Source organism: Syngnathus scovelli, chromosome 3, assembly GCF_024217435.2.
Source record: "Syngnathus scovelli strain Florida chromosome 3, RoL_Ssco_1.2, whole genome shotgun sequence".
In the NCBI taxonomy this organism is placed as follows: domain Eukaryota; kingdom Metazoa; phylum Chordata; class Actinopteri; order Syngnathiformes; family Syngnathidae; genus Syngnathus; species Syngnathus scovelli.
Genome location: NC_090849.1, coordinates 22,777,921 through 22,804,817, shown reverse-complemented (window position 1 = coordinate 22,804,817; position 26,897 = coordinate 22,777,921). Strand labels below are relative to the sequence as shown.

Below are 26,897 nucleotides of genomic sequence, written 5' to 3'. Positions count from 1 at the left end.
GTATGACCCGGCCGGGGTTTGAACCCACAACCTTCCAGTCTCAGGGCGGACACTCTACTACTAGGCCACTGAGCTAGTAGTTGAGTTGGAATCATGAATCAAAGTTGATATAGATGAATGCTTGAGCGAGTCAACTTCACTGTTATTCTATTTGCAACACTAATGTCCGACAATGTTTGGTTCCTCAATTGCAGGGAGTACCACGCATACAGGGAGGTGCTTTGAGCTTCACAGTTGAAGTGACGCAGATTAGAGTCAGATTTACAAATGTATGAAGCAAGCAGAAATCAAATTAGCATTAGCATCACTGAATTATTATTATTATTTTGAGGGAATGTACCCCTCAACGATTGAGTAATTTCTTTTTTTGGGGGGGGGGGGGTCTTAAATCTTTAAGTGTGAAGCTGAGGCAGAAGAGTGGAGACCATAAAATAACCTCCAAGGGAGGAAGATGACTGACTTATTGCGTGACATTTTACTCATCTTCACTCCTCATTCACCTTCAACTTTACAAGGCAACGCAGATAACACAAATATTCATATATATTAATTACTATATATATTAATATTAATATATAGAATATGCATTCTATTTTTTGGGTTCTTCCATCCACCTTGTGGTTATAGTTTTCCCCTGCTGTCATTCTTTTACTCTCACCACAGTCTTGCAATGCATTTATTTGTTTGTCTTTTGGTCTCCAGGCTGAGAAGATCCATAAGTACAAAGGCATTCACTTTGGCAAAATGACAGCCAGGAGAAGCCAGGCGACGAAGGACAAAGTGCCAGGGCCAGGCCACTACTACCCTGAGACGTAAGCATTACTTGTCTCTCTACACTCAATACATATTTCTTTACTTGGCTTTAAGTATGCGCATTCTTCTTTCTCCAAAATACACGTCAGTGTTCCCGAAACGCACTATGAAAACGTGAACATGAGAAAAGAGCAGAGGGTCAAGGCGGAGCTCGTCATTCCTCGATACCACCAACTGCTGCCCCAGCAGGAGAACAAGAAGGTAATTATTTAATCTGTGATGACAGTTACATGACATGATTTGTTCGGAGCGGCTACAATCTGCTTGAAAGTCAAAGTCTGCTTTATTGTCAATTTCTTCACATGTCAAGACACACAAAGAGATTGAAATTACGTTTCCCACTATCCCACGTTGACAAGACATAGTACACAATATACATACAAGTAAACAGCACAAAAAGTAAACAAGTGGTCTGCTAGTTAACGAGCAAACAGACAAACAGAAATATTGTCACCCTCCTAAAATAATTGATAATAATAACTATAATAACAACAATTTAAGGTGTCTTGTTTTTGGCACAAAAACATGGCTATATTTTAAGATTACACATATTGAATTAAAACGACTAAAGTAATAAATGATCAAATTCTTGTGAGGCCACTATGACAAAATAATAATGCCCACAATTAACCTTTGTAATTTTTTTTTTTTTTTCTCCAATTATGATATGTACTCCAGTTACATGGAACAAAAGTCATCACACCATGGCTATTATGGCAAAATAATTGTTAGCAATGTATCCTTACTGGATATGCAGATATGCTCGTTGGTCACAGGTTACATTTGCCTATTTCCCCATAATTTGAGTATTGAGTCGAGTGAATAAAACTGGATTTTTTTTTTTTCCTCACTCAGATGTCAACGCACTTGTGCGCCCTTAGGGGGCAGTACAGTGTCGTATTTAAACTCCACTTTAAAAACACACTGTTGATGTTGTGGAAGAGTTACTCACCTGTGTGTGAACCACAGTGGGCTGAGGCGCCCTGCTCACTCCTGACAATGAAGAAAGGATGCTGCATTTCACTTGACGTGTGTGTGCGCACAAGGGAGTGAAACATCTTCATTCTGTCAAACACTACGTATACACTTCTTCCTCTGTGCTTACACTTTCCTTTTAAGAACATAAGAAAATAATTAAGCACGTTTCAACATTAGTAGCATTATCTGTGACTTTCAGACTTTGCCCCAGAGTTGCACGCTACCTTGTACCATGTTGTATTTGGGCCTCCCCCACCGTGACACTTGTGCTTCCATCCATCATCATTAGGAGGTCACCGCACACAATTGTGTTACATCATCACATGTCAAGCAGATGGGTCATTAGTCACGGTGGGCAGGACGAAACACCTTTTTACCTTTGCTGTCCCACTGTAGCTCATTAAATCATATCTCGGACATCCGCTTTTGTTGTCATTGTGTTAAATGTTATATATGAAAAAGGAATTGGTGACACTGAGTACAACACTTGCAAGTTTTGAATTAGGAGCGTCGTCACAGAATAAATCAAACTTGTACGTCAATGCACCACTCTGCTTTTCCATGCGCAAATACACACCTCAATTCAACACGCTTAATGACACACAAGCCAAGGTGCATGACTTCATGCAGCTGTCAGCAGACATTGTCTTTAAATTCACTCGCCAACTTCACATTGTCACTCTCTCTGTTAAAAATAAGCCTCCGAGTTGAGTTGGCTTCCGGGAATATATTTTCTACTTTACCACACACCGTGTTGTTTTCGCACACTTCCCTAAATAACCATTTTCTCGTCTTGCCTAAGGCCGCGGGGTGCGTACGCAGTCACTGGATTTTTGTCAGTTGTAAAAGTGCGGGCAACGAAAGGTGTTGCACAAAAAGCTATCAAAACAAACGTCTCCTGCCCTGTGTGAGTGTGGGGCTACAAATGGCTTTTTCCTCATCGACGCAGGAAGTATTGTATTCAGGCAATAACAAACTTGTTCATGGCGAACATGCACACGCAGAATCAAGTCTTGAAAAAAAATTGATCTTGCCCAAGATTTGTGCAAAAATGGAGTGCTTGTCATAAAAACATTTTTTTTTTTTTTTTAATGACAAAAGCAAGGTTCTGTGAGATACACTAGAGTTGAATGACCTGCTGAAAAACACACCAAATTTTTGCAAGCATGAAAAAAATCCTGGTGAAAATGTATGTACCATGACCCCTTCAAATGTTGCTCAGTAGCGCTCCCTGCTAAAAAAAAAAAAAAAAAAAAAAAAAAATTGCATGTGAAACCAGTTTTAGCGATTTGGCCAAAATTGTGTGGACACCTTAAAACAGAACACATGATAAAGAGACATGAGATGACATTGTCATAATTTCGGGTTTTTTTGGTGCTGTGCCATCAAATTTTAAAAATATAAAATACATGTCCTTGACACATGGGCAATGATACATTTTCAATCTTTTTTTCCTTACACCTTCTAATGGAATATCATTGGCTATAAAAAAAAATGTCAATTTGTCTTTGCGCAGGGCATACCTGGTCCTGGCCACTATGACATCAGAGGACAGTTTGAGAGGCTCACGGACAAAAAGCAGCAGGCCACCGCCTCCTTTCTCTCTCAGACTGAGGTACGATGCAAACACCGCACCCCGCTTCCACGTCGCTACTTTTACAATATTGACCGTTGAGTCCACGCAGCAATGTCCAATTCACATAACAGCTCATATTCTCACCTTGTCTCGCGCTTACTTGTGGCTCCTCAAGATTTCATAGAGCTCAATCATAACTGCGAACAACTTATAAGATAAGTCAGTAATACCCACAGAAATGCTTAAATGTCAAACTGAGCTCAAGCGCAGGAAGGTAAAAACAAATCTGCAATAATCAAGGAAGATGCAGGAAGAGCCATTGAGGAGCAGGAGAAGAAAGTCAAACACATAAATGAGGGATGCAAAGTCAGAAAGTATCACCATACATTCCACTTTTTCAGTTTGTATTTGACGGAGACAATTTCAGTACTATGACACACACTAAGGCTTCATTGTGCCCGTAGGATGACAACAAACTATTGATTCCACCTGCCCCGATAAGCAAATTACAAACCGTTTAAATGCATTTAGGGACATTACCGTAATTTCCGGACTATAAGCCGCACCGGACTATAAGCCGCACCAGCTAAAATTCAGGGATATTTTAGTTTTTTTCTTACATAAGCCGCACCGGACTATAATCCGCACGTGCACATGAGTTTTTTACAAAGAAAGACAGTACACAGAAAGCCGTAAAATCCATAAATACGCCGCGCCGCCATTTAAGCCTCAGGGTTCAAAGTGACCTTCTGAATAAAATGCATTAAAAGTTCACATTCATTACAACTTGTTTTCGGTGAGCAAAATGTCAGAAGAATTGAATTTAAATGCTGATTGATTGGGTTTTAATACAATGCAGATGGTCCAAACAGCGCCACTGCTTTGTGTAATCTTTAAGAGAAAAGGTTTAGAGCCCTTTGACGCAGGTCACCTAGCGTGCAATCCTACTAAAGCTCATAATAGTAGTGTTTCAAAATAGTATTTTTGTTGTTGTTTTTTTCTTCAAGATACCGCACAACAGTGGTTCACAGCCTTTTTACGAGTGTATAAAAAAATCTTATATAAGCCGCACCTGACTATAAGCCGCAGGGTTCAAAATTTTGGAAAAAAGTCGCGGCTTATAGTCCGGAAATTACGGTACTCCACATAGTGCCAACACGGAAAATATTTTCCGGATATAATCTGAGAGATGAATGTGAGAAAAATTTGATTCGATTTTAGACTGGTTAACACCAGGTTTAAATGGTGGCGCGGGGAGTGTAACACGATTTTGATGTGTACCTCAATAATGTAAAAACTTTTTTTTTTTTTTTTTTGGTGTTCTTGCACTCATGTTGGTTTCTTGTTCAGCATTTTTGTGTCGTCTTTTAATGGCAATTTTTTACGCAAACGAGCCGTGCGGTTACGTTGTTGTTTTTCACTTCAAACCGGAAAATGTTTGATCAAAAAAGAAATAATTTAAGAGCACGTATTTTGTTAAAACAGCATAATCCTTTGTAGCACTGGTTACAAATTGCGGCTCCCGCCAACATTTTAGTTGCCTAATTCAACACTATGTAAGATAGAAAATATGAGCATGTAAGCGAAATAAAACACTTGTCTACACTTGTTGGTTGCAAGCAGCACATTGCGCATCCTGTGAAATGAGATAAGGTAGTCCTTGTCCTCCCCCTCAGTTTTTCTTTTTTCTCCGGTCAGATGTCTATTTCTTTGCAACCGTCTTGATATCGAAGCACTTTTTTTTTTCAGCTGAGCTGAGTTCCGACTGCGGATCTGTGCATTTACAGCCTTATGTGATAGACAATCTTGTTTATTTGTCCACGCCACGTCAATGAGAACACTTTAAAAAAAAAAAAAGTCTTCTTCTCCTCGCTTCCATCTCTGACGTGATAACCTCAATTTCCGCCACCGTGAAATTTCCTGTTTTCATTTTTTGGGGCCATCTATCACAACGTCCTGGCCGATTTTGTTTTGATGTATCAAATACCGCAAGGGGTAGTCATCAAGATTTTACTCTTTGCATCACTAAGCAAAAGCACAAACGTGGCTCAATGCAAGGCAGAGTTTTCGACCTAATTTCCCTGACCACATGTTGTGTGCAAGTGTGTGTGTGTGTGTGTGTGTGTGTTCGGTCAGAACCTACGGCGACAGTTTTCTTAGATGTTCATCTCGGTGTGACTCTCTGCGTGTTCTCCTGTGGAGGGATAGCGAGGAAATGAGATAAGGAGGTATTGAGGGAGGGATGAGAGGATAAGAAGAACAGCGGGAAACTGCCCAGTTGTCGCCTCAACTGTAGACTCTCGACAATTTTGCCGCAATATCATTTGGACAATAACCACATGTGGGGTGCATGCTCTAAATTTTGTGGTGTGTGTGTGTAGATTGGAAGAGAACAAGCTTGACAACGGAATTCAAATGAGCTTCAGTAAAGTGCTAACAAAGCTCAGTTGGGAGTCAGTTTTGGGGAGAGGAAAACTTGGAAAAAAGAGCAAAGGCACAGCGTGAGCATGACAGATGGGCCTCCTTGCATGCGGAACGCGCGTTGAATGTAGCGGCCTTCAAACAGCATGTCATGTGACAACACGGTTATTCGAGGCAAAAATTCCTTTTCTGTCTTCCAGTGCGCTTGGAAGATATCAAATATTAGCTCGTCTGTTCCCAATGAACTGACTTGCTTTTGTTTTGGCGTTTGAATCGGTCCGGAAATGGCGACGCTACGCTAGGTGAAGAAGGTGGTCTTGTCGATTCACAAATGAAGATTTTGAAGTAGAAGAAAGTGAAGAAAGATAGAAAGAAAAATCTCTGCATGCGGTTTTGGCTCCAAGTTTGTTTGTTAGCGCAGGTTATGGAGCATCTTCGCTGTTACGTAGCTTCGAGTGGCGTCAGTCCAGAAGAGCTCGCTCAGAAATAGTTGTTTAATTTCACGCTTGATGGGTGGACAGGCAGGCCCAACTATTTTTATACAAGACATTAAACAGTCAATTTTCAATAATAGAGCCCCTTAGGAGGTAAAGAATTCCCTACTACGCAGCATGAAAATGATTCATGTAAAATCCAGCTGCATTTTCCCAATGTTTTTCAACGCTTGTGCTGAACCCTGGAGCCTCTGCGCGCTATAAGTGCCGCAGAGGCTGACTTAGCGTCGCAGCGGCTGACACGGGGAAACTCTGATGAAAGGTCTATCGAGCCCAGCTTGACAAGCCCAACTTGAGCGGTGCTAAAATAGCTTTTGCCTAAGAAGGAAAAAAAAAAAAAAAAAAAACCTCCTCTGGCACCAGAGCTGCGCTTATTTTGGGGCCCGGTGGAGTTCAGGCATTATGTGTTGCGTGTAACAAGAAGCAAGGTCTCGGATTGTGATTTATTGTCAAAATGTGTGCCCGGATAAAGCGCATTAGCATCTCGGGTAGCGAGGGAGTCATTGTAAAGAGTTTTTAGACATGAAATGTTAGCGCGATAAACGAGTATTAAAGTGGACCTTGGTGTGTGCTGTCGGGACCTGACGCCTCTCTCTTCTTTGTACATTAGAGGTTCAAGCCTGCCAAACAAGAGTCGCCCCCTGTGGGTGCCTATAATGACCCCCGCTGCGCCATCCAAACGGCTTACGGGGCGACGGGCGTGCGCAAAAGCCCGTTTGGTGTCACCGCCGAGCGTTTCCCGCCTAACCGCAACGGAGGTTCCACACCAGGTTAGTACGTCACCATTGCGTTGTCAAATGAGAAGTGCTAGCCCAGCTAACCAGATTTGCCCGTTTAATTTCCGACTCGATGAGTGGACAGGCAATCTATAAACGCGTGTGTTTGAATACAAACGGTCCATTTTTGTTTTTGCATTGCGTTTCATTTAAAGTCTCCATCCCAGTTACAGCTTTTATTTATTTTTATTTGTGACAAATACATGCTCAATTGTGTTCATTGGCAATATTGTGTTTGCTAGTTGTATGCAAATGCATTAGTGTTGCCAAATTGTTTTTGTGCCTCCGTATTTGCATAAATAATCAAACACATTTGGGGAGAAGTTGATGAAGCCACAAAAGTTCTTTTGGAGTGTGTGGGCGGAGTGCTATCTAAAAGCCAACTCTAAAACACAAACAAAATTAATACAGGACTGTTTGGCATCTTTTGCTCACAGCCCCCTTTGGGTTACCTCCTGGATGTTTTTTTTTTTTTTTTTTTTTTGTGGATTTACAGGTCCCCTGAAAAACTGCATCTCAAGCTATGAATTTAAACTAAAGTATTTTTGGAAAAGTGTGATGGAAACCGCACAGACAAATTGGGCAGCTCACAAACACTGAAAGTCCGACGATAGCACTACCTGGCTGGTCCATCAATGTTCGTGGACTATTTAAGAAAGCCATTTGTATTCTAGGTCAATGTAGAAGCAACTTGATTTTGAACTTTTAAAATCCAACTTGCTTGAAAAACACACTTATGCAATTACTCCAGATTGACTTGGTTGTTTCAATTTGCATATACCGTAATTTCCGGACTATAAGCCGCAACTTTTTTCCAAAATTTTGAACCCTGCGGCTTATAGTCAGGTGCGGCTTATATAAGATTTTTTTTGTGATTTTTGTGATGACTTGATCACTTTTATACACTCATAAAAAGGCTGTTGTGCGGTATCTTGAAGAAAAAAACAACAAAAATACTATTTTGAAACACTACTATGGCTGCTGCTTATTTTGGCTGTGTTGAATGTGACTATTATGAGCTTTAGTAGGAATGCACGCTAGGTGACCTGCGTCAAAGGGCTCTAAACCCTTTCTCTTAGAGATTACACAAAGCAGTGGCGCTGTTTGGACCATCTGCATTGTATTAAAACCCAATCAATCAGCATTTAAATTCAATTCTTCTGACATTTTGCTCACCAAAAACAAGTTGTAATGAATGTGAACTTTTAATGCATTTTATTCAGAAAGTTACTTTGAACCCTGAGCCTTAAATGGCGGCGAGGCGTATTTATGGATTTTTACGGCTTTCTGTGTACTGTCTTTCTTTGTAAAAAACTCATGTGCACGTGCGGCTTATAGTCCGGTGCGGCTTATGTACGAAAAAAACTAAAATATCCCTGAATTTTAGCTGGTGCGGCTTATAGTCCGGTGCGGCTTATAGTCCGGAAATTACGGTAAAAGTATTTCACACATACAATTTCAACTTAAGAGAGTGTTCCCCTAACAACATTGAATCTATTCACTGTGTTGGACTTGATTGTAAAGTATATTAAGCAGTCTTTGCTGTGTTACATGTGTCCTGTATATGTTGGCAAAACAAGTGACATTTCCAGATCAATTGTGTCCAGGTCCTGGCTCGCACAATGTCCTAGACTTGGGTTTGGCCCAGGAGAGTTTGAAGCGGGCACTTTCAGAGCGAGCCAAGAAAGGAGGCTTTGGCTCCACTGCTAAACGCAGCAGCTTTTTCCTCAACAAGGAGTCCGTCCAAGGACCCAGGCCAGGAGATGACCAGGTACAGTGGTGCTGATTTGTGACTCAGGGGGTGCCTCAAAATACGACTCTTTAAAAAATGAGGTTTCAGGATGATTACTGACACTTTCCCAGTTGAACTTTACTGTCAAACTAGACATACAGTAAAACAGAGAGAATTACACATTGTGTACGCTATTGCAAACAAACACATACCTTCACCGCTAGCTTAATGCTAACACATAACGGAGAACACCACAGGGGGGCTAATGAATGGCATTGGTGTGGTGTCGTTGTAACCGGAGCTATAGAAATTCACTTCTTGAACACTTTATCAGAAGTTTCATATTTTAAGCATAAAAGAAAAGCAAATGATCAAAAAACAAACATTATTGACACTAAATACTGTTTATGTTGTATCAGGTGGAAAAGCGTCCAGAGGAGCTTTACAAAAAGCAGCACACGGCCGCATTCAGATCAGCCACACAGCGCCTGGCATCCTCAGTTGTGGCCAAAGTAAGTCTCTCTTTTGTCACGCTCCATTTAAAGCTCCTTACTTAAGAAAAAGGCCTTAAAAAAAGGAAGCGCCAATTTTCAGACTTTAATAAGTGGGACATAGCAGCAGTATTATCTGACCCGCTGCTACAATGATGCCAAGGATCCTGTTTTCCCCGCAACTTTTATCTTCTGTCTTTTACTTAATTAGTTCTTTTGCTGCTTTTTCTATACCCCTTATTAGTTTCCTTCCAAGAACATCCTGCCTTTGTTCTCCTTCAAATACATTTGAAGTTGACTGTCTGATCCATTCTCTCTTTTTTTTTTTTTTTTTTTAACATCGTCAAGAAAGGCAAAATTGGTAGGTAACCCAGTGTTGGCCATCCTTGCTTACATTTAAGATTTTCTCATGTATTTCAGAAAAACACAGCACAATATCTCACAGAAAGTCGTCCTGTCGGGCCATGTCTCCCGATCCTTTTTTTTTTTTTTTTACCCCATGTGACTAAATGTATAAAAGTATCTCGTACAAACAGCAACTCCATCTTTTTTTACGTTTTGCGAGTCTAATTTGCAGCGCTTGCAGGCGAAGGAGCGTCCAGGTTGATGTGGGCGGATGCGCTAAAGGCCTTCTCTGGTACAAAATAAATTGAAGCAAACAGTGTAAAAGAAAACCAAAAACCCAAACACTAAAATGCTTGCTCGATTGACATAAACATCAACACCAGAGCTCGTGTACCTGAGTGGCCACGTGCCTCGGCTTCACACAGAGCCTCGTTGATGAGCACTTAATGAAAACCGGCCCGGGGACACGGTAGCTGCAGTCGTTAGCCGCATGCCGCGCCGTAGCCAAGGCCGTCTCCGCAGCGACGCCCACACCGGCCCCGCAGGGACCGATATTAAAAGGGGAGCCATATTCCGGAAGCGGCGGCGTAGACAGGCATAGGACGACGCATGAAGGCACGGAAGGAAGGATGAAGGCACCGTCTCCCACTCTCCCCGTCTCTTGTCATCTGTTTCATGTGCGACGAGAAGCTTCATGTTCGAAGTGACGGCAACGGCGAGTACGTAAGCTGCTCTCTGTCACGTTGACTGAAGCAAGACGTCTGCACATGGCCAATGCACACCTGTTATCAGACTCACTTTAATATTTCCTCTTTGATAGCTACTCCTTCATTTCGCAGCATCTTTTGTTTGCTTTATTCCAGCACTCGTAATCATTTGCATAGTGTTTTATCTTCCAAATCCGCTATTTTTAATCCACAATCATTGTCAGATTAATTTGCAGAATACAAATCAAAAGCATAATAGCAAACAGAAGTGCAAAGGCCTTTCTTTAAAATGATGTGTTATTGTTTTTCGGGGGATATTTCATGCATCAAAAGTACCAGTGGTATTGCTGCTTGGTATCGGTGACTACTCAAGCACTTGGTATCGGCATAAAAAAAAAAAAAAGGAATATCAAACATCCACGCTTATTTTCTTCTCTGACATCAATGCTTTTTTTTACCTGCCTCCATCCACTCTCTCTCTCTTTCTCTCTCTCTCTCTCTCTCTCTCTCGCTCTCCACACCTCATAATGGCCTCTTCTCCAACGAGGTCGTGGGATACACCCGCAGGCAGCGCCCGGAGACAGCGAGTGAAGAATTTAATTTGGACCGATGTTCTCCCCTGAGGCGCTGTGGCATGGGTTCTGCCTTCTATAGATTAGTGACACATTGCACTGTCCCCCCGAGCAACGGCGCACACAAGCTTTCACTGGCTCTTTTGTCGTTTTTTTTTTTTTTACCCCGCTTGCCTTTCTTCTGCTTCTTCATTGCTGTCAATTTCATTCTGCCGCCACTTACGCACAGATGAATGGCGGTCGGCGCGGACCGCAACTGAGAGGCAGGCCGGCTCACCGGCGAGGACAATAGCCGGATAGCAAAATTGTTGACACCCAATTTGATTGGAGAGACAGAAATTCAATTGGGTAATACAGTAGCGGGCACTGGGCCAACTTTGTTCTGATTTCAAATGCTCTCAAAAGGAACAATAAGAGTCGGCAAATCTTTTATTCGACAATGAAATCATAAACCTGCTGGAAAATAAAAGTAAAATTACTCGCCCTTTGAAAGCGACCGATGCTACAGTATGCCTCGCTAGGCCTCATAGAGTTAGTTAAACATCTTGTTCAAATTATGAATTCAAGAGAAGTTTTGAGCGGGTAGCTTCTTGCCATGAGACAAGTGACATAACTTTGTAACTTTGCTTCCGAAGGTTTAGCATAAGGATTTGGATTTTTTTAATAACATCCGGGGTGAGGGGTATGCTAGCAAGATGTACGCTAACGTCCTTGCGCGCGATTGTCACTTGGCCGTTCATGACAGTCCAGAGAATGTAAAATAAATAAATAAATGAATGAAAAATTGGTTTTAATAATAGTTGTTAGCGCAGCTACTCCACACGTGAGAGGTTCTGGGTTGAAATCCTTGAACTTGCGTGAGTTCATAGTTCATGCACTCTATGTGTGGCCACACTTGGAGCGTGTGTGTGTGTGTGTTTGTGAATCTTCTGCAGTACCCGGGGCATCATCATTACTTTGACACCTGACAGTAAAATCCATTGTGAATCTATAAGTCCATTTGGTCCCTGGTCTGCCACAAATAGAGGCCGCAGTTGCCAGTAGCGCCGCGTGTCATAAAAATGCAATGAAAAGAATGTCAATAAGTGACAAACATACGTCTCTTGCCCTGTGGTGTCAGTCGCCTTCTTTTTCTTCCTTGCTGGACTTGATTTTATTTATGTTCCGCCACATTTCATATACTCTGTCCTTGTCATCAGTCTTGCTTTTTGCTCTGATTTGATTTCTTTTTATGACATCTGTCTTTCTGTTCGACTCTCCATAATGTACTTTTCAGAGAGCAATATTGCACCGGGCGTTTTTTTTTTTTTTCTTCCCCCGGCTTTTTAATGAAGCACACGTCCCTGACATTAATGAGGTGCTCTCGCCTCGTCGGACCCCGTGTGACTGATTCGTGTCTGTGAGCAGCGTCACGCCGGACAAATTGCTTTTTATAACGTATATGACCTTTATGAAGGGGACTCCCCCCCGTCTTTGTATACTTCACTGAGACAACTTGGACTATTCTGCCCTTTCTATTCACTGGATATTCATTTTCTTTTTTTTTTACTGTGGAATCTAAAGTTGAGTACAACCTATATAACTACGAGCAAAACTGAGGCTTCACTGAAGTGTTGCTTCCCTGTCAAATTTAAACTGACATCACATCACATCTTAAAGTTTGGCTGTACTGTAATTGTTGAACTGTCAAGTTCTCCCACTCTTTATTTTTCTTATTATTTCCCCACCATCGGTGCTGTATGAGTCATGGTGTGTGCGTGAGTGACACATGTAATAATAATAATAATGAAATCCATCTTTTAATATCCCGCCAGTTACACTGAGTAAGCGCAGAGTGTCGTTGTCATCATAAATGATATTATTGCTGATAAAGTGGAAAGTGCTGGCGACACATGACTGTTATTAATATTGCTGCTTGGCATCGTCGCGTTTACGTGCGGCCGACGGATGAAATATGGCCGTGTTGATGTGCGTGTCTGTTGGTGGCATTATGAGATTTGTTCCAGTCAAGTGTTGCTCCTGGTAAAAAAAAAAACAAAAAAACATCATGCAAGTATTAAGAACGTAAACACGGAATGGAAACAAGGGACAATGTCACTTTGAATGTAAATTTCCGACGTACGTTCTTTCCTTGCTAATAGATACCAACCTCCTAATGCACAACCTTTATTCCGCCAAAACACATATTTTACATTAGAAAAACATAAAGGTCACACAAAGTGAATGCGCAGTTTAATAATGTGCCATTTGATGGAAGAGCATTTACTTGATCTGCCGGTCACTATATGTTGTCGGCATAAATATAACAATTTGGTCCATAACATATCGTATAGCATATTTAATTTACAATATCTGTATTTATAGCTTTAAAATGAATGGCATGCAGCCATAGAATGAAATAGCGCTAATAATGAGAATCGGCAGAAAGTTGAGTTTTCCCACAAAAGAAGTTGGTAAGTTTTATTGCTGCACAGATGGTGAAGTTGTGTGTTGTGCATTTTGAGGCTTTATGATGTGTGGACACTCTCTAAGTGAGAAAATCTCCTCAAGCCAAGAAGTGCTGCTCATTGTTAGTTTCCCGCTGGCTGCCTGTTATAAAAACAAGCAGAGTGGAGAAACAAAAATAGAAGGTGTTGGCAAAACGCTGCGTGAGTTTGAATCAGTCGTAGTTGTGTCCACGTGTCCGCAATCATCCACCTCTTGTGTGCTAAGCTAAATGAAGCCGCCGCCGTGCGTCCTAATGATTGCTTACCTTAAGCCTCCGGCCTGTCGCCATGGCAACGCTGATTCTCATCTTCCGTGCGGAATGAGATTCAGCGATTACCGTGCCGTTTTTACCCGTAAAGGCTGTCACTTTCTATGTGTCGGAGAATGTTGCAACCTTGAAAGTGTCAAAGTCAAGGCGCGGGGGCCAGAAAGGGCCCGCCGCGTCATTTTATGTGGCCCGCAAAGACAAATTGCTCATCGAACAAACATTGCGAATCGTTTTCACTTTTAAAAAAAACGTCCTTTTAAACCAGTGGTTCCCAAACTTTTTCAGACTAGCGCCCCCTTGGCTCCCCAGTGAATTCCTAGGGCGCCCCCCCCCTCCTAACCCTAACCCCCCCCCCCCCCAAAATTGTCGTCCGTCCACCCACAACCGCACATGTTGTGTACAAATTGTCGTCCGTCCCCCGTGTCAACTGACTCGTCCTACTGCACGTGTCGTCAAACAAACGTTCGAACTTCTGACTTCGGACTGACGCGCCCCTACCCCCCCCTTCAACTTCTGACTTCGGACTGACGCGCCCCTACCCCCCCCTTCAACTTCTGACTTCGGACTGCCGCCCCCTACCGCCCCTTCGTCCTCACCGCCCCCCTACCGCCCCCTTCGTCCTCACCGCCCCCCCAGATCTTTCCACCGCCCCCAGGGGGGCGGTACCGCCCACTTTGGTAACCACTGTTTTAAACAGTTTGTACGAGTCTCCGATTGGAAAACTAGTTATTCATCAGTTTGTTTTCAAGCTTATACTGAATATAATATGAGGCGCTAGATACGTTTATTTGGGTTGACAGTCATGATGGTCCACCGAAGGACACTATCCCTTTGTTGCGGCCTGTGACGAAAATGAATGACACTCATAGGCTCATCACTTGCGACAATTATAACATTTTCTTCATTTGTTCATTCATCACGCTCATCCAAACTCGTGTTCAGTCCAGCTGCGTCCGGCAGATGTTTGAGTCGTAGATCCCTCGCATGCCAGCACCCCGCCCGTCTAGACAGGTGTGCACATTTGGATACAGCAGCTGCGTGTTTGGATACAGACAGATGTTGAGCAGGAGCAGGTTGACGATTTTGGGAGCTAAGCAGCCACACAGACCGTCAAGAGGGAGAGGCGAGATTAATGAAGATGTAAAATGAAAACGGCGAGCTGCTCGTTTCCTCAAGTGGGCCCTGTGGACTTGGCGGGTCTGGGCGGGGAAGAGGGCGCTTGTGTTCCAGCTGTGGTTGTCGCTGTTTGTACAGGACGCCGTGGCTGCCAAGGCTTACCGACAGCTTACTTCATTATAGAGCGCATTCATCACGGGGAGACTTGTTCTTGAACACCTTCCAAGCTCACGTTACTTGGAGGTGGATTCGCTTTTTACAGCCACTTGATTGCTTACTGCAAAATCTAACGACAGGCAATATTAGTGCGCTTGTACAACCGCACCGCATCGCAATGACGGTCCCGACTAAAGTGCTACTTATGAAGCGAATAGGATGCAAACGGAGCCGTTATGTTCTGTCACTCGTACATGGCATTTAAAGGCGCGTCTACAACCTCATTAAGGTCTTATGACACTCACCGTACCTCAGCTAGTAAAAGCTTTTATTTTGCAGATGCTTATCAGCTTCATGATGAGACACCAACTGTGCTGGCGTAGAGGCTATTCCGGAATAAGGTTGGCAAGGGAGGGGGGTGAAAATATTCACTGTTGGTTGAACTAAATGCCGCGCGCGTCTTTCTTTTTCCAATAAGCCAACAAACAAACAAACAAGTGGAGTGTTATTGGCGGAATGGTCCTCATTATTTTAATGGCTGACAAGTAATTGTCGAGTGCTTTGCTGACTTCATCGGTGAAGATTCAAAATCTTTGAAAGGGCGAGCATGCAAATGAACAGATGCTTGTGGCATGGTCTTTACAGTAAAGGGGAAATCAAGTCACAAATCTTCTTGACAACAATACTCTACCGTAAGTTCCGGACTATAAGCCGCACCGGACTATAAGCCGCACCAGCTAAAATTCAGGGATATTTTAGTTTTTTTCTTACATAAGCTGCACCGGACTATAAGCCGCACGTGCACATGAGTTTTTTACAAAGAAAGACAGGACACAGAAAGTCGTAAAAATCCATAAATACGCCGCGCCGCCATTTAAGCCTCAGGGTTCAAAGTAACCTTCTGAATAAAATGCATTAAAAGTTCACATTCATTACAACTTGTTTTTGGTGAGCACAATGTCAGAAGAATTGAATTTAAATGCTGATTGATTGGGTTTTAATACAATGCAGATGGTCCAAACAGCGCCACTGCTTTGTGTAATCTCTGAGTCACATGGCAGAGTATGAAAAAGGGTTTAGAGCCCTTTGACGCAGGTCACCTAGCGTATATTCCTACTAAAGCTCATAATAGTCACAACCAACACAGCCAGAATAAGCAGCGGCCATAGTAGTGTTTCAAAATAGTATTTTTGTTGTTGTTTTGTTCTTCAAGATACCGCACAACAGTGGTCCACAGCCTTTTTGCGAGTGTATAAAAGTGATCAAGTCATCACAAAAATCATGAAAAAAATCGTATATAAGCCGCACCTGACTATAAGCCGCAGGGTTCAAAATTTTGGAAAAAAGTCGCGGCTTATAGTCCGGAAATTACGGTATTCTTATTCTAATCTGGAGAAAAAAAATGTGTTTTGTTCTTTTGCTTTCTTTGTGCATGCTCCATTGTGTTTTTACATTCTGGTGCTTCTCTCCTCATCCTCCCACTGTGTCCATAAATGAAAAGTGGAATCACAGCCCTGGTTAGAGATGATTAAAGATTGAAGAGCAGCGAGGAAGAAGAGCTAAATGACAGCTTTGCGATGTTAAGTGGAAACGGATGGTGTGGCTATATTGGGCCCTCACCATCAATTATTTACACGACAAGACCGATTCTTCTTCACCTGAAGCTAGCCGGGTTCTCTTAGGTGACACCCATTCACATGTCATTATTTTGTTCATTTCAAATAATTCAAGCGCAATAGAGTTAAAGATGGGATGATTGGGTGACAATTACCAGTGTTATTTTTAGGAATGTAGCACTCGTCTCTCTGTGAAGAGAAAGCGCGAAGATGAGCCTACAAATAAGTCTTTGTCTCTGCTAGCACGTAGCGTGTTGCCATATGTTGGCTAATGGTCCAACAAGTCTGTCTTTGTGCTCCAGTAAGCAGATGGCCTGCGATGGAGACTCAAACTGAAAATAGGGAAACAAATAATAAACACATATTTATTAGTATTATTATTATCATTATTATTATTATTATAAGCCATTATTTTTGTTTTTATTTATTACCAAAGGTGTTCTGTTACCTGTGGTTTTTAAAAATTTTTCTTTGTGTATTTTTTCTTCAACAAAATTGTGATTTTTTTTTTTTTGCTTTGTCAATTTAATTCTAAATATTTAAGTTTTTTATTCAGATTATTTTATAACCTCCAAAACATAGTTTTCTGTATATTTCATTTTCACTTCATTATTTTTTTTTTTTGGTGTATTTTATTTCCAGTCTTTTATATCCGTACCAATTATCGCCACTTTCCGCTGATTCAGCAAACTTGTTCACCGCATTTCCCGAGACATACATTTACTCGGAGACTTTTTTGCGTGCTTTAGTGCTTCTGTTTTGGATGGATGGATGGATGGATGGATGGATGGATGGATGGATGGATGGATGGATGGATGGATGGATGGATGGATGGATGGATGGATGAAGACAGAGGAGGTGCAGAACATGGCATGGACGCATGCCTCAAACTGTGAATTGGTGCTTTAAGCTGTTTTTTATGGGACAGAAGTACTGAACCATCGTCTTAGTTTCTCGATTTATCAATGGATGCTACAGCTACTTGTTTACTTTTCAGATTTGGCTGTAGCAGACGCCTTTGATCCAGTGCTGACAGTAGAATTTCAATCCCTCTTCTATGTTTGTATTATTGCCAACGTGTTGTGTTGTTCTGTTCTGATTTTTTTTTTTTTTTTTTTTTGCTACCGGCACCGGAAAGCAGTTCCGTTGTTTTAATAACAGAATGTCAAACCAAATATGACATAATTTACAGGAAAAAGAGTTAATGAGACACTCTTTACTCTCAGGATTCTCCTCCACCCAATGCATACAACATCAACAAGACACCGAATGGGACGAGTGGACACGTTGCAACTCTGAGTCAAGAAGCCAGAAGACGACAAAGCAGCTTCCTGTCAGCGGCACCGCGCCATACAGATTCCTTTCTATGCAATGTGCATACTGGACCAGGTATCTATCTGTCTGTCCGTCCAACCATTTTCCACACTGATGCATTTTGGCACTAGCTAGCGACAGGACCGGCGACCTCTTGCGACGCTTTCATGGATCAGCGGTGAAAAATCTCTGATCTATCCAGTCGCGGTAGTAAAAGCGGGAGTACAGTGAGAGTACCGCCCTTCACTCTCCAATTAGCTCGCCATCTCGGCGGGCCTCCGAGCTAATATTGACTTCAATTACAGTCTCAATGAAGAAAATGTTGTTTCAAAATGAATAGATTCCTGACTTAGTTGGATAATTTATGACTTGGCCCATTTCACCATGGGACTCAACCCATGAGGCACCTCCAACCGTTTAACCAAATTCCAATTTGCATATAAATAGATTTGCACTGTTTGCTGTGCTGTTTCCTACACTCGCACACATATACAGTATAGACACACATGCACGCACACACACTCACACTTTGAAATGTGCTTAGTCGCGCACACATGCGCAATCATTTTCTCCATTACTGAATTTGCATATATGAATAGGTCCCACGGTGTATGGACCATTAGGGAACATTATATTCATCATTCTAAAGGAAGCTAACTATAAAAACATAAAGTCCCTTCAGGATGCCATATGTTGGCAAAATTAGAAAATTCTCATGGTGTGTTTTTGAAGTCAGAATGTGTTGTCAAACGGCACTGTTATGTATACAATCTTAAGACAGACAAAAAAGAAAAAAGCCATTTTTGCTTGACTAGGTCCAGGAGAGTATAAGCCAAGTGTGAGATCCTCGCCTCCAATGTCTCTAATGGCCTCCAGAGAAGAGCGCTTCAAAGAGACCACCAAGACCTGCCGCTTACCAGGTAAACCAGGTCATACATCACATTCAAATACTGTACGTGTCCTGGATGTGTCTCAGCTCAGAAGCCTTTAATTTTAAGCTCTTTCAAATATACCCTTGCAAGGAATTAATCAAAATTTGGGAAAAAAAAAATAAGGATGGCGCACTTTCAAGTTTGGAATGAAACGTGAATGAAATCTATTGAGGCCTTATTTTTTGGGTTTTAACGGAAGTAACAACTTTGGGTGACAAACAGCCCGGGTGGCCGCGAGAGCGCTTGTTGCTTGCGGTCCTCGCTGACTTTGAGCAGTCAACATCAAAGACACGTGTATGCTAATACGTTGGCGTTATCACACAGCTCTCAATTCGCACCACCCCCAAGCCTCTGTGTAAAAACCGTCGGAATAAACTCTCAAAAAGTCTCCGAATATCATTGCTGACAGGCGTTTGCTTCGCTGTGACCACATGTCCCCCTAGCGGCTGTCGTAATTGACTTTTGCAAGCTTCCTCCTTTTACATTGCATCGGATTGTGTCACTGATGTCTTCTATTTGCTCTTTATGTTGTCTTCAGTGTCATGTCACGTATTTTTTCACGTCTCGTCATTTACGATTATTGGCTCCGATTCACATAGCCCTTATCACAGAATACTTGCTAATTAGCGACACGCTACAAGCGAGCCTTTGCTAACTTTGGTTGCGTAGGAAAGACAAACGCTCCAATATGACCCGATTATCCCGCTCTAGATATCACGAGATTGTGTTTTGGAGTAAAGACACGCTGTCTCAATTTAACTTCAGCCGCCTTTTCCTCACCCCTCGTGCGACAGGCGTGCCGAAGCCCGCCACTCAGTAATTAGCCTCGTGACTGCGGCTACGTTTCGACTCCGCGGGCCTTTCTTTCGGCACGGGCAAAGATGAGAGCGGCGCGAGGGATGGATGTGTAAAGGTGGGAGGAAGAAGGAGCAGAGCTGAAAGAGGTGGTTGGCGAGCAGATGGCAATGCGGGGGGGGGGGGGGGGGGGGATCGTACCTATTCGGGCATTAGCATCAACGCTTGCTCGTGTGCGCTCGTCTATGAAAGTGGCTGTAATGTGCTATCGCTGCCTTCTTGAGCTGCATTAGCTCGCTGATGGAGCTCATTTAGGGGCGCCGGCGCGCCACGTGAGTCGCCTACTTCTGGCGGGTAGGCTTGATTACCTTTCCCCACGTATAACATCACTCTTATTGGTCGGGCTTCATTTAACAGCTTGCGTGCTCGTGTGCCTCGTACTTCAGTACAAAACGAGCACAAGCAAGTTTAAATGAAAGGACGGACGGTGTGTTTCTAGAAAAGGTGGTTTCGGTGTTGGTTACCCGCCAAGTTTTCTGCGCTGGCTCCCAGGTACGACACCTGTCGACTGACTTTTTTAACGATTCCCACTGCCAGATTCTTCAGGCCAGGTTACCTCGCTCGTGTTACACTTTTAGTGATGCGCGAATGTCATGGACCTCTTAATGGTAGATCATATCTAAGCAGGCATGCAAAAGATATTCGTCTCACCACTAATCCTCTACCGGTACCAAACTCTACAAAAGGTGGCCGTAAGTTTAGAACATGTAAATATTTGATCTTTTTACCTTTTACACAGAAGCGAGTGAAGGCAAGCCGCTGGTGTGACATATTAATAGCTTCTCAATGTTGCCTTTCCAACATTCTCTTTCCGACTGCCGCTTTTTCAGCTCTGTTACCTTCCTTTGAAATCACAAATTGACAAGATGACCCTATTCTGTATTGGTGCCACGTATCGTGTCACCTAATGACTACACGGAATGGCAGCTTTTAGAGAGCTAAACGCCATATACTGAACTGGAGTGAAAGAGTTGCCTTTAGTAAGAAATACTTCTTGTGTTGAGTAAGCGAAGCCGCAAAAGCTCGCACGTGAAGCGATTATGGACGGCCAGATCCAGATAGAGTATGTAGCGTAATCCGCTCTTCTTACCGGAGACAGCTTGATTCGCAAGAGCGCATGCAACACGCATGCCGAAAACCCAATCGGTGTTTTCCAACATTGTGCGGGCGATGTTAATAATAATATAGGCATTTATTGCGCTGATTATATTAGCTCACGTAGCTGCCGTGTCTCGTACTACATGTGCGTGTCGTGGGAAAGACTGGTGAGCACGACTGTGTTCTGACCCACTAACACCATTCCCCGCGTAGAGCCCCTTTTTCCTTCTCCCCTCTCTGACCCAGCCAAACATCCCATAATCTTCCTCATCATTGCCATGCCGATGGTGTCGTCACTTCCAAAGGGGCTCTTAACCATCCGCCTCCAGCGCACCCCCTTCGAGGGTGACCGGGAGTTGAACCCGCTACCCTTTTCCCATCAGGATCAAGAGGGAGATCTGAGTGCTCTGGCCTCTTGTGCCTAAATCCCAGATAGCACCTTTCCGGCATGCTGATGATGTGCACGATCACCGGGAGGTCACGGAAGCGGGAGGATAAGGCGTGACGGTTTTGATAGCTCACAGGAAGTGGTTTGTCAGGCACTTCCTGGGTGGGTGGGAGATTCGTCAGTTCTTGATACATTCGTCCATTTTCTAGAGTGCGAGGAGTAGCTGGAGCTCACTTGACTCTGAGCGGACAAACAAAAATTGCTCTTTGTCATGAATCCTATACTTATACGGTTCTTTTTTTGGTTATTAGCGAACACTTTTATAATTTTTATTTTTATCCACCTGACAGCCAATGTGACTCAAAATCGGTCACGTTTGTGTCCAACTGAGTCCGGGCATGATGAACACAGTGTTGAAGAGAACCTTCAACGCCACCCTCAACAATCCTCTCGCCTAGCTGCCCATCCTCTGCCGGAGCAAAAAAGCGTCCATGCTGTTCCTCGCCATACCGTCTTCGCCGCCAGCAGTATGTCTTAAGCGGGGTAGGCTACACACACCGTTTAACATTTCACATGTAGCAAAAACACAAATATGCAAACTAATTAATTGTGCGTTGTTCGTAAACGTTTGACTATGTAACTGATCATGTTTCATTGATTACCTTGAATGTATCATAAATTTGTCTGCACATTTGTAATGCTCTTAGTTTCTGCTTAAAGAAAAACATGCTATTTTTCCCCATGATTGCAGGAAGCGGTTTAGGAAATCTCGTTATTAACTTTGAATAAGTCCGTTTGCGCAGCTTATCTTGAGGAAAATTGTTTCAACCAAATGACTCGAATGTTAAACATCTAATCTAAAAGCTGCAAGGTGGTTTTCTAACATATTGCTTTTATAGGCTCCGAGCAGCTCCTGAGGGATCATGTCATGTTTTATTTAATGACAAGTAACTCAAGAGACAATTCAAGGGTGGGGGGAAAAAAAAAAGCAATTAGAACCCCTAAAGGTCCAAAGCCTTATTTGCCGATTGGACATAAATCACAGTGTCGTTCATTATGTAGATTTCTGCTGACCAAAGTTGCGTGGACGACTCATAACTCAGAAGGTTCACAACGTGGCCTTTTAATTGACACTTCAAGCGTTACAAAATTCTTACTTACCCCCGGGAAATAATGGCAGTTGAAGTTGTCGGCTCCAGGTTCAAATTATTGGCTAAATAATGAGGAAGGCGAGATGCAGATTTTTCAAAAGGGTCCTACCTACTGAAGTCAAACATTAAACTTTGGAACATACTTTGTTCACCGACGCACTTTGATTTGAACTTAAAGTTAAATACAACCGAACTGTACATGTGCAGTGATTCTTTCCCTCGCCACTAGAGGGAGACCGCATACCGCTAGTGCTATGTATGTTTGCGAATCACTGCAAAGGCATTGTAAATAAATGCAAGCTTGTGTACAAGCAGAGGAAGATGAGCACAGTCGGCTAGTATTTACGCCTCCCCTGAGAGTCGTCTTTACCTTTCTTTTTCTTTATCCCTGTGAGCTGTTTTACATCAGCGATCTAATTAAAGGAAATAAATCACACGGACCCAGCCCCACCTGATTCCCGGACCGTCTCCCGCACCACCGACCGATTGTATAAATCTCCATTACGGCGCATTACGCTGCACATCACTCATGTTGTTTATTGGTTGGGAAAATATGCAAACAGAGTGGGGCCCGTAAAAAAAGTGACGGATGTTCAAACGGGCGCACTGCCGCGTCAACGGGCCACTAAGCGACGTCTCGTGCGGGCTCAAAGACGTACGGTGTGTCATCCCGACGCCCGGATTTCATTGTTGTCGGGAATCCAAAAGGCTTCTTTTTATGGCCTCATTTGCTAAAGGGCTCTGTCTCCGAGGCAGGGGCATTATTTAATCTAATCAGCTCGACGCCCTCCCCTCAATAGATCTCTTGATAACTGTAAAATGGAGGTTAATCAGTTTTTTTTTTTTATTGGTTAACAAACGCCAGACAGCTGCTGGAGTAGCCACTTAGGGAAGATGATTCTGTATGCAAATGAGCTTGACTTTACTAGGGGACAAAGCAATACAGACACACTTTTATGATGTCACTGTCCAATAAAAATGTTGTTTTCCCTTTTTATTCCAAAGCAAGATAAATAAATAAATAAATAAATAAACAAACATATATTACAATAAAGATATGTAACATTCTTTTGACAGCAACACAACTATTTTAAGTGGATTTAGACAAAATATTGGCTAAAGTATTTCTCCTTTTATCCAGTCTTTATAGCATGTTTTTGTTTTGTTGTCACGTGCGTTCTAATATTAAAATCCAGAACATCTCAACTTTAGCATAATTGTTTCTGTGTTAAAGTGTGTGTTGATCGTTTACATTAAATTTCAGTCCTTACAATTGTTTACAGTGTTTTATTTAATTTCTTTTGCTTTTTTTTTTTAATTGTTTACATTAATATGTCTGCCAGAAAAGTTTCTTCAAGATAAAAAAAAAAAAATGCTTGCATTTGACTGACTTTCAGAAAATTTACCTATGTTGAGCTTGAGTCTTTTTTTTTTTAACCTAATTGGGTTTAATATTTTTTTTTTTAATAGCAAAGACATGCTTGGACTTCCTGCGACATGATATTACTTCTTACGTGAGGAGTGAAGGCCTTACTGATGATTTTCTAAGTATAGATGCCTGCCGCTTGGTCCTCGCCCACACGAGCAATTCTCTGTCAAAAAGTGAAAGTCATCACAGCTCAAAGTGCTTTTAAATCAATCCCTCCCGTTGACCTTATAACGCGCGGCGTCGATACATGCAAATGAAAAGCTCTATACTTAGCCGCCCATCATCTGGAGGTGACAGGCACGAGGCAACGCCGCGGTGGGAAGCAAGATTAGCTGGTGTCTTTAATTAAAGGAAAGAATAACAGTACAGTATAGTGGGGGAAAAGACTACGTGTGGAGGTTAACGAGTACTGACAAGGGCGGCTCAGACGAGAGCACAGGAGCGAGATGGATGTCAAATGAAATTTTTTTTTTACCTCACAGACGCCGATGTAAACTAAAGACCTATGCAAACTTGCTCAGTAGCGCCCCCTGGTTGGAAGCAGCCATACTATGCAAGCAACTTTGCCCCAATTGGAAGACGGTATCCTAGGCAGATGGGCCTTTTTTACCCTCAAATATTTTTTATGGTATTATCAGAAAAACGTTTTGATGAAAAAAAAAAAAATCTTTTAAGTAGTGTGACTTTTTTCTTGCATATACGCACACACATATTCACACACATATACACACACACACACGCGCGCAGACACACTCTTACACACACTAGGACTTTCCCACCACTTGTGTCTTATATTGTGACATATTGTATCTATCCCTAAGCTGCATTTGCGCCAGTTGCCGCCCGGGGCCCCGGGGCCACTCATCCATCTTGTCTCTTTTTGCTTTGGGGCACGACTCCTACGTTGATCCTGATTGGCAGTCGGTGTGCGGAGCCCCCACACCAACCCCTGGTGGGAGTGCACGCGTCATTGGCTCAGAGCAGATTTGCGGGCGGGTCCCGATGATGGAGGAGGATGAGGAGGGAAGTGTGCATGCGTGTTTTATTGATGGCGTTCAGTTGCACTCTGCTACAGTGGCGCTTTGGCTTTCATCCTGGTACACTTGAGCTATTTGTTTACTGTGTAGATTAAAACAAAAGAATTGTCAAACTTTGAAACGATTGACAAGTCGCAGTGCTGTTTTTGGTTTCATGTTTTTTATTTTTATTTTTTTATATAGGAGCACAGTGACCCGTGACTTAAAAATTTTAGGGCCACGGCTCAAAAACCTTGTGGTACACTCTCTAAATAAACTTGCGTAAAAGTAAATTATGATTACATTTTGCCAAATTTTTAGCTGCTTAGAAAGCACAATGCTAGCTAGTGTGCCGTGAAGAAGCACAGAGCAAAACATTTAATTCCTTGTTAAATTTTGAAATCACTTGAACTGGGCAGCATTTTTCATTCCAATTTGATGTTCCAATGCAGTTTTTCCGCCCATACCTGTGCAGTGTAGCTGGTCGTCTCTTTCCTTCCGTTTTAAGCGTGGTGAGCCACTTTAAATGGAAATATACTTGACATTTAGGAGGAGATGTAATCAGCGTCCATTAGAAAGCAGCTGATTTCCTCCTCGGAGCTCCCACTGCCTTCACCGGCACCCCCCCCCCCACCTCCTTCCCTCCCTCTCCATCTATTTTCCATCCCTCTCCACAGTATATCATTTCTTCCTCACTCGTGTGATTTATTTCTTTTCCACTCATACACCGCTGCCAGCTCCTGTGTCTCCTTTTCAATCGGATTTACCTGTACGCTCGCCTCCGCCGCCTCTTCCTCTTGCTCCTTTTTACCGTCTTTTTCGTAGCTGAAGAATAGACGTGTGATTTCATTTCCATGTTTTTCCTCAACGTCATTACCGAGGCTCATTGTCGAAAACACGGCGACGTCCTTGTATCGGGGCAAATCATGCAAAGTAGTGAATCATCGGCGGAGGGGGGGGGGGGCTGTGATTTAAAAGGAAGCATACAAACAAATCCGCAATGATTGATATTGAAACTCGACTGAGTCGGAACGCCTCGTGTAGTGGAGTAGCTGATGACTTGATTACGATGGCTGTAGACTGGATGTCTTCTGTGACGTACTTTTGCCAAGCATTAGCGATATGAAAACACACAATGGATGATATGAGATTCAGTAAATAAGATTTTGTATCGCGGTCTCGTGTTCCATTCCTGCACCGATGATGTAACTGAATTTGTTCCCAAGTTGGAATCACTAACTCTGTGTTTCTCATCTTTTACGTGTAAGCCAAGACACACATTTTACATTACAACAATCTTTTGGCACACCACTAAAACAAAATACCGTAATTTTCGGACTATAAGCCGCACCGGACTATAAATCGCACCAGCTAAAACTCGTAATTCAGGGTTCAAAATTTGCGAAAAAAGTTGCGGCTTATAGTCCGAAATTTACGGTAGTTTGGTCATATTTTGTCATCAACCTGTAGTTATGCTCGTCATAGCAACATACTGATTAATCTGATTTTAAGATGACTGATTGAAGAGAATACAAAATGAGTGGGAGTGAAGCGGCAAGGTTAAGAAGGGTTGTCAAGAGTAATACATCAAAAATGTGAAAAGTTGGCTTAGAGAAGGAAGAAAATGGCTAGCCCTCGCCAAACATGAGAATAAACCGGTGGATAAATGTGTTCTTTAGTTGCACTTCGCTCACTGAATTCTCCACATGGGCAAGTGACGCGGCTGTCACCTTTCCCTACCGACAGGCCGATAATTACGCGTCCCCGGAAGCATACAGCGGGCGCTCTCGAAAAAGAAATGTGAAGTTAATCCAGTTCTTCGTCTCTCAGCTGTGTGAGATTGATGGACGGACGCCACGGAACGCCTTCGAGGCGACACGGTGAAGGTCAAGTGGATTTTGTGATTTCACAAGCAAAGCGATGCATGGAGGTATTTTTTTTTTTTTTAAATTTTTCTTCTTTGAAAAGACGAGCTGTCAGGATTTGAACTCTTAAGTATGTATAGGTGCAGCCGCGGCTTTGTCTGTGAGCTCTATCCATACTGACAAGATTTGTTGGAATCTTTATATCGGTGTATTAATAATGCAGAAGGAGTTTGTTCTTTGGGCCTCCAAGCAGTCATTTCTCACCGACCTTGTTCCACTTTGAATAGAATCTTTTGCATTC

At 42.7% G+C, this 26,897-nt stretch overlaps 1 protein-coding gene across 4 annotated transcripts in view; it reads left to right on the top strand.

Annotated features, from left to right (window-relative positions):
• The window catches only part of LOC125994410 (sperm-tail PG-rich repeat-containing protein 2), a 50,120-nt gene that overhangs the window by 3,389 nt on the left and 19,834 nt on the right, over nt 1–26,897 (top strand). For 2 of the 4 annotated variants that reach the window (XM_049763748.2, XM_049763751.1), the window contains exons 6-14: nt 703–812; nt 903–1,014; nt 3,308–3,406; nt 6,893–7,052; nt 8,666–8,829; nt 9,210–9,302; nt 17,775–17,937; nt 18,678–18,782; nt 21,486–23,492. In XM_049763748.2, the coding sequence (XP_049619705.1) occupies nt 703–812; nt 903–1,014; nt 3,308–3,406; nt 6,893–7,052; nt 8,666–8,829; nt 9,210–9,302; nt 17,775–17,937; nt 18,678–18,782; nt 21,486–21,673 (1,194 nt within the window). In that variant the 3' untranslated portion in view covers nt 21,674–23,492. Of the gene's footprint in view, nt 1–702; nt 813–902; nt 1,015–3,307; nt 3,407–6,892; nt 7,053–8,665; nt 8,830–9,209; nt 9,303–17,774; nt 17,938–18,677; nt 18,783–21,485; nt 23,493–26,897 lie in introns of those variants that run through there. The other 2 variants (XM_068650298.1, XM_049763750.2) reach the window with 2 other exon arrangements.